This window comes from Diadema antillarum, unplaced genomic scaffold, assembly GCF_040938485.1.
Source record: "Diadema antillarum isolate AM-2024a unplaced genomic scaffold, OU_Dant_1.0 seq00000024_RagTag, whole genome shotgun sequence".
NCBI lineage: Eukaryota > Metazoa > Echinodermata > Echinoidea > Diadematoida > Diadematidae > Diadema > Diadema antillarum.
The window spans coordinates 697,125-705,519 of NW_027271142.1; the positions used below are offsets into that span (position 1 = coordinate 697,125).

The 8,395-nt window shown below is 39.6% G+C and overlaps 1 protein-coding gene across 1 annotated transcript; it reads right to left on the reverse strand.

Annotated features, from left to right (window-relative positions):
* Positions 1-1,343: 1,343 nt before the first annotated feature.
* LOC139725207 (large ribosomal subunit protein eL32-like) lies at positions 1,344-7,877 on the reverse strand. Its single transcript, XM_071636299.1, has 4 exons — positions 7,863-7,877; positions 4,641-4,767; positions 2,985-3,137; positions 1,344-1,778 (listed from the first exon to the last, which is right to left on the reverse strand). The coding sequence occupies exons 2-4, from the start codon at positions 4,737-4,739 to the stop codon at positions 1,620-1,622; spliced, it is 411 nt and encodes a 136-aa protein (XP_071492400.1). The 5' UTR covers positions 4,740-4,767; positions 7,863-7,877; the 3' UTR covers positions 1,344-1,619.
* Between the last annotated feature and the right edge of the window lie 518 nt (positions 7,878-8,395).

Below are 8,395 nucleotides of genomic sequence, written 5' to 3' on the forward strand. Positions count from 1 at the left end.
GCTGCACTGCTGAGATTAACTGCGTTTTCACTGAATCCACATACTGGTATATGTATGTAAGTACTTGGGGTTTCATTCTCTTTAGAAGAGACATTTTGTACATTTTAACCCTAACTAGGCCGGGCTATTTAGGTAGTTGATAGAGCCGGGGGGGGGGGGGGGGCCTTCCAGGCCCCCCCTCCAGATCTCGGCCGTCGACCGCGCGATCATGACGAAAATTGGCACACACATTGCCTATGATGTAATCTAAAATACCATGAAGTTATTTTTTCAAAAAATTGTCATTTATGCTAAATTACGCTAATTTATGCATGATGATGCATAAAATCAGACTATTTGGTATAAATCACAAAATAAAAGCTCAAAACAGGCACATTTTTTGTGTAAATATTCTTTTTAGTGTCCTTAGCAAATGTAATAAAAAAAAATTGTGATATCAGAAAAAATTCTTAAGTATTTTATTGTTTTTGGAATTTCTTATGTATTTCTTCGTTTTTTCAACTTTATGTTTTTCATTGTTTTTTTGATGAAATTTGTCCGCGACATTGCTCCAAACAAGAAAATATGTTATTCATCGATTTTAATCAATAAAATACCAAAATAATCATGCTTTTATGAAATTTGCCTGTAAGCACAGTTTGCATTGAAATTGTACACGAATTAACGTTTTTGAGCAATTTTTGGTTTGACATGCATGTACATATTTATGCGTAACTTCGGAACCGCGCGCCGGGGCGTTGCAAATTTGGTGTCAAAAGATGCGGGAGACTCGAAAGAAAAAAGTCATGAAACGTCGCGGCGATAGCTTTTTGCGATTGCGATACATCGCGCGGAACGTCGAGGGGGGGCCTCCGAGGCCCCCCCCGGCCTAGTTAGGGTTAAGATTACTGATGTCAACATGGATTTGGATGAGAATCTTATCATTCACAAACACAGTGACCATGGGGAAGAGCAGGATACGTCACATTCATACTCGAAACACGCACACACACACACACACACACACACACAAATAATGAAAATTGTTATAATAATGTAGCATGCCATAACAGATATTGAAACATGACTGAACATTGTTGTTGCACATTTTCGAAACACTCACAAGTGATCATGTTCTGATCAGACTTGCTGGATATGTTAGTTTTATGTTGTATATCATGTCGCATTCATGATGGGATCAGAATTAGTATTTTCATTTACATTTTGGTTATAGCATCTGACTGAAAGTTTGCAGAAATAAAATCCCTGTGAAATACATGGCGTGTTTGTAGTAAACAAACACTCAAATACCAGTCAGAGTTGGAAACACAACAAAAGAAACTGCTGCAAACAGGCCAATATCATATTTTTACGTGATAACTTGCGACATTTATTGTGAGGGTGAAACCACTGGCACTTGTTCAAAAAACTTCTGAGTTCTTGTCGGTCCGACACTGGTATGGTGTCAATCTATGCAAGCTGTGGCGACATAAAGTGTGTCAAGCAAAGATGTTGACCAGATTGAGCAGTGTTGAACACTTATGACACATGATCCTGAGAGTTGCATGATGTTCTGCAACAGTAGGCCGTGGAGCGATTGAGCAAGTGCCCGTGGTTTGCAAGACGTGGATTTTGGCCGATCATTCGTTCTCCTCGCTGCGCAGCCTGGCGTTGCCATTGGTAACCTTAATGGCCAGTTGCTGGGCCCGCTCGACGATGGTCTTGCGCTTCCGCGAGGAAACGCCGTGGGCGATCTCGGCGGCGAATTTGCGGTTGCTCATCATGAGCACTTCCAGCTCCTGGGCAGCAAAAAGAACAGAGCAAAACAATAATTATGACTAAGATATCAATATCGCATCACTTGTACGTCCTCATAACGAGGTCCCCCAGTAATAAGAGAATAAGTGTCAAATTCTGCAGATAACTACAATAAATACATGTACTGATGCATGTAACAAGGCATGCAAAATGAAACTTTGAAAAGAAGAAAGTCATTCTGTCACACAGTATACATTTTTCATAAAGGCAAAATACATGCTATCACAGATACCATATATTGGCAAAAGTTCTCTATAGAGAATCATATATAGTAGAAGTAGATGAATGGTAGCAATAACAGTAATGATGATACATACTACTCACAACAATAATGCCACAGTCTTTAACAAATTAGAATAGTAGTACTGTTGGCAGCAAGTACATGCAGTTTGATAATTGTTGGTTGGTTTTAAATCCAGTGGCCTACGGCCTATTAAAGCCACTGGTAGTTATAACAAACCGTTTTCTCTAGCACCTTAACAAGCCCAGCAGAATATGAACACACTCCCTGGGTCTGCTCATACCAGTGCATGGAATACAATGTACACATTCATCAAAGTACAGAAATCAGAGAGAACAAAAGGTAGAACAAATGTTTGATAAAAGGTGTTAAAAATGCTGTCATCCGAAATTTTCATTCACAAAAATGTTCCAGCTAACTTCTTTATACAAGGAGAACAAGACTATGAGATACCAACAGTGGTGACGAAACAGCAACGTCTCCAAAAAATACCTTCTTGAAAATGATACACTGTAAAAGTGGAAATTTTTGTGCATTTAGTGCAACATGAATCTACGATGAAAATAAAACTGTGTGAATCTTTATCTTGTTAAAAATCTAAAAACTGTGACTCTGCCAAATTGAAAACAAACAAAATTCCACTTTTCTGGCCAAGTGCAAAAAAACTTACTCAAGCAAAAATTTATGTTTTTACAATAATGCAAAACTGGTTTGTTACCGTAGGCATCCTGTTTATTTCTACCAATGTCTGCATTCATCTGTAGAGATGTATGATTGTAACCTTTCAGCATGTGCACGAATCGACACTGAAAGAAAGCAAACACTGTAGTGAAACACCTGTAGACCCACACATACATATTTATGTATGTGCACTGGCCGACTGCTACTGGAGGTCGTGGGGGGGGGGGGGGGCACCAAGTGTTGTTGGCATGAAAGAATCCCCTACCTTAACGTTGTGGACGAGGAACTTCCTGAAGCCAGTGGGCAGCATGTGGCGTGTCTTCTTGGCGCTTCCGTAACCGATGTTCGGCATCCTCAGCTGACCCTTGAACCTCCTCCTCACGCGGTTGTCAATACCCTTCGGGCGACGCCAGTTGGGCTGTAGAGCGGAGGTCACAGAAACGCATACTTCAGCACAAACCAATATTTAGTTTTTACCTCATATGAAACTTGTCTTGAGGGTTAGTTTAAACAATTTCAGAATACACTTATTGCTGTTGGTTGGTTTTAAATCCAGTAGCCTATGGCCTAAGCCACTGGTAGTTATAACAAACCGTTTTCTCTAGCACCTTAACAAGCCCAGCAGAATATCAACACACTCCCTGGGTCTGCTCATACCAGTGCATATCACATGAAGACAGGGTGGGCACAATTTTACAGCATTTTATCCAAGGACAGATCAGATTAATGTTCATGCCAGTTATCATACAATCCAAGATACTTCGATGGATTTTAATATTGCATATTTTGTAAATTGCAACAAGCAAAAATATCAGCTCTGAACCCAACATGATTTCAATGTGCATGCTTACAGTATATTTCTCTGGTCATTACTGTATTCGGGGAAATCGTCAGAAAGTTCTGGTTAGGAAAAATTACATTTGTTAGTATGGTGTCCACGTATCAGGTCCCCCACGAATCAGGTCACACAAGAATGTATTGTAATCGGGGAGATTCCACAAGACTTGCACAAAATAACTTGTGCGTTAGATGCTTCTCAACAGGCAAAAGGCAGCTCTGCTTACCTGACAGCTATGTAAATAAACTACAAAATTATTTTAGTGCATGCACCTTTCTGTCCGCATACCTACATGTACATGTACATGGCATTACACATAATAACTTGGTAAAGGCAGCCTTGCCCTTGTGGAAAACACTAACAGTGAAACTACAAACTTTCCAACAATATTTTGTTCAGCTTTGACACTCAGCCAACTTTGATAAATATTGTGTGTGTTTATTATCACTGACTGCTGGCATCTCAGCAAAAGTAACACACAGTAATTTCTCATGTTGAATTTACTGGGACAAACTATCCATGTATGTTTATCTTCCACCTGTATCACGTCCAAGCATGGAAATCATTTTATATTGATGGTAGAACCAAAGAGGACAGAAATATTCAACTACTTTCATCATAGCAACACAGGGAAAACCACTATACGACGGTGTACGTGTACATGGAACGTCAGCACACAGTGCCACTGGGAGAAACATCAGTAGAAAACATTAAGTTGATGTCAGAAGAGAATTGGACAATCTGAGATCGTTCAAAAGCCAAAAGAATGTACATAAATTATAATTTTTGTTTTCACTATAAAGATGAGGAAGTACATTGTAATTGACTGACGTTTTTCTTGTTTTTGTTTTGTTTTGTTTTTTAATTTCAGACAAGGGGAATGTAAGATCATGCCAGAATTCTATGAGTACAATTGTGTATCAGTATTTCAAAAGTACTCACTGGCTTTATGCACTATATAGTTGATAGCTGTTGTTACAAAGAATGGAGGGAAACTACTGTTTACAAATTACAAGCATTCTAAGGCTGTAATGACAAAAATGAATCCAGTATAATTTAAAGAAAATTTGGTGTTAAACATACCTTGACTCTAAGGTAGCGGTCGCATTGGTGGCGCTTGAACTTCTTCAGCTTCTTCTTGACGATCGTCGGTTTCATGAGGGGCCTCACAGAGGGCGCCATTCTGGATCAGGTCGCTTGATCTTTCACTCTGTGAAAAAACAAAAATCAAAAACAAAAACAGGAGAAATGGTGAATACCAGTCTTCCTAGGATCATTATTGCAAGATGCTGCAGCATTTCGGAGGTTTAAAACAAGATTAATTTGTTTCCCCCCCCCCCCCCCTTCCTTCCGCTTGTATGCAGTCTTGCGGTAGTGATTGATGTAAATGTTTGGGGTTGTTGTGTTGTGTGTGGCATGTGCATATGCATGTGTGTGTGTGTTCTGTATGTGTGAAGTTGTGTGTTTGTATGAAAAAAGTGGTGAAACCGCAGTGGTAAAACTGTGAATTATTTACGACAATGATACAAAGAATTAAAGAGAAAAGATGGGAAAAATAGGAAATAAATGAACATACAGGTAAAAAGGCTAACCTGGGAAATATAAAACAAAACATACTTTACAAAAAAGAAAAAAAAATAGAAAAGCAAAAAAAAAAAGATTGAATAAAAAAAATGGAATAATAAAATGAGAGATGGATTAAAAAATAGATGAGGAGAAATAGGAAAGAAAGAAAGAAAAAGAAGTAAAGAGATGAAAAAGAAAGAAAGAAAGAAAAATATAGATCAGAAGGAAACATAAAAGAAAGACAATGGAGTCCAGTGGAAAGAAAGGAAAGGTAGATGGAAGGAAACCTAACCAGAACTTGGAAACAAGAAAGAGATATAGGGTAAGAGTACCAGTATTCGGTCAGCTACTGGTATTTGGTCATTTATCACTAGTCACCAGCCAGTGTGTTCAACTGTCACAACACACGCAAATCACATCAATTCACATGCTTGCACACTCATTCACAACAGGAAGCTCCCTTAGCCCCCTCCAAAAATCCATCCAAAATCCCAAATTTTACCGTCAAAAGTGCAGAATCGGCACTACTTTCCAAAAGCACGCGCGGATTGAGCCCAGTTTTAAGAGTACGGGTCGCCGAAAAAGCGCTAAAAAAATCGAAACGTTCTCTCGCGGGATTTTTTGCTTATCGCAAGCTCAGAGTGTGATGGTATCCTCAAAAGCGCAAAAGAAAAACAAAATTTCCGTACGTGCCGATACATACAGTGTCTCTATGGGTACAAGGGTTGAACGGAAGTGCCGATTCCCCAGTATTCGGTCACCAACGGACGCTGCAACATCCCCGATGCAATTTTGCGTGAACAAAGTAGCGCGCGCGCGCATTTTTCAGCTGCCTTGAACACGCATTGACTTTGAACGCACATATCGCGTGACCGATTACTGGTCGCGGTGACCATATTCTGGGGAATTTTCAAGGTGACATATTTTGGGATTTTGTGAAATTCTGTGTGATATTCAACAAAATAAAAATTGTATGTATGTACGATTTTAGTTTGAAAAATATTGCAAAAAAAGCTTAAGTGACCGAAAACTGGGGATGTTACCCTAGGTCTTGACCAGTCTTGACCATAAGCTCAAGTACATAATCCCAACTGCGACCATAGATGTGTTCAAATTTTCCTTTTTTCCCCGAGCTGTTAGAACCTGGAACCATCTGCCAGGACCTGTGGTCACAATTACCAACCCATTAACATTCAGAGAGGCTGCTCTTCCAGTCATCCGAGTGATGCAGCCTCCTGTTGGGTCACACACGCTCTAAGAAGAGAGGCATGTTTTTGTTTTTTTTACTAGCACTATGCACCGTCACTTTTATTGTACATTAGTGACATCATCCTGTTCACCATGTCACCTCTCATTGACGCACGACACTTCTACCATCCCGGGAGTTTCAAGGAACTGCTGAAAGGGATTACTACATGTACTTCAAGGTTCAAGGTCTATAGAAATAGAAAATGAGATTGAATCGGAAACTGAGAAAAGACAGAAAAGACCAGAGGAAGCCCATAGAGAAAGGAGGGAATTCAAGTTAAAGTTAGGAATACCTGGAATTTGAAGAAAATGGAAAGAAAGAAAGAAAAGATAAAGATGAAGAAATGGACACACGTATATATGCTCAAATGCTCTGTGAAGCCATTTTCATAAAACTCAAAAATTAAAGAAAAGGGAAAAAAAACAAATCTAGCTTTTCAAAGACACCATAGATAAAGCCATCGTGATCACTAGATTTCTAGACTATACATTAATCAGATTAAATAATCACCCCTGCCTGTTTCTGCATGTGCTGAACCGAACATACAAGATATGTTGTACTGTTCCAATTGCTTGTGTGCAGCAGTATACTATAGAAATCAAGGTTTTCTGACACTTGTACAAATGTTAAAACCCAACTTGTATCCGACTATGGAGACTCAAATGCCATAATTTCGGTAACAACCTACTGAATAACTAGCATTTGAACTTAACTCACTGTTAGTCTAACATTTCTTAGTGAGCAGTGCCAGTGAGTTTGTGCATGTTTACAGGTAAAAATCATTTGACGAGGAGGCGCAAAAACACAGGTTGTACACCAGCAATAGAGTACAGTGCCCATGCATGGTTTATTTTTACTCTTGCTCGGCAAATGTTTACTAAATTACGTGGCTCATAACTACACGAAAGTACTTTTATGAGCGCCCACCACCCTACCCTTGTTTAGCTTCAATGCACGGTGACGGATGCACGCAGACAAGACAAGCACCCACAATCTCAATTCTACCGACACTATTGGCGATTGGGAAGCGCCGCGCCGCAACGCTGCCGTAATTTTTAAGGTAAATAAAACGTTTTTAGTTTCAAGACTTAGTCTATAGACTCTAGGTCTATTTAGAGTTTGTGAATGGTTGTTCCACAAGGAGCTCTCGTCCAGGCTATTTCAACCGAGATTTTGCTGTTTTGTTTGAAGAAAAGAGAAATAGATTGCGATGCAGACACATTTCAGTTTCCGTGCAAATGGGATATTATTGCATTCAACAAACATATCTCTCTATAGATCGGACTGTTAAATTTGAAATTCCCAGCACTGTTTACGCCTGTAATATTATTCGTTGTTTACTGATTAAAAGTACCATATTCTAAAAAAATAGGTAAAGACCAGTAGTGAATAGTAATAGCAAAAGCTATATGTGAAGAATGAGTGAAAGATTTAGGTGAAATATACTGTTATGACGATCGATTTGACATGAAAAGTAACACTTCACTTACAATGGGAAAGCGACTGCTCGAAAAGACCTTTTCAACGTAAGGGGCGTGCTATCAAGATCTACTCTGCGCCACAAGGTAAGCACTATTTGGGCACCCGTCCCGCTTCATCATGAATATTCATCAGGCAGTAAGATACTGTACTAGTAAATGGCAGAACGCTGGATACGTGCAAAACGTATGGCCAGCGTTTTTTTTAAAGACGGCACAGATTGGGGCATGGCGCGTGTTAAACCTATGGGAAAAACGTTGGGTTAGGGTTTTTGGTTATGGTTAGGGTTAGGGTTAGGGTTAGGGTTGGGGTTAGGGTTAGGGTTAGGGTTAGGGTTAGGGTTTGATGGTTAGGGTTAGGATTAGGATTAGGGTTAGGTTTAGGCATAGGGTCCCCGATAAATTTGTAGTTTCCCCAATCTGTGCCGTCTAAAAAAAACACGCGGCCGGGAAATGTAAAAATCTCGAAAAATTGCATCAACGGGGAATGTTAAAACGTCTCGCCGGGAGATGGAAAAATGTTCAGTTTTGCCGAGAAATGTAAA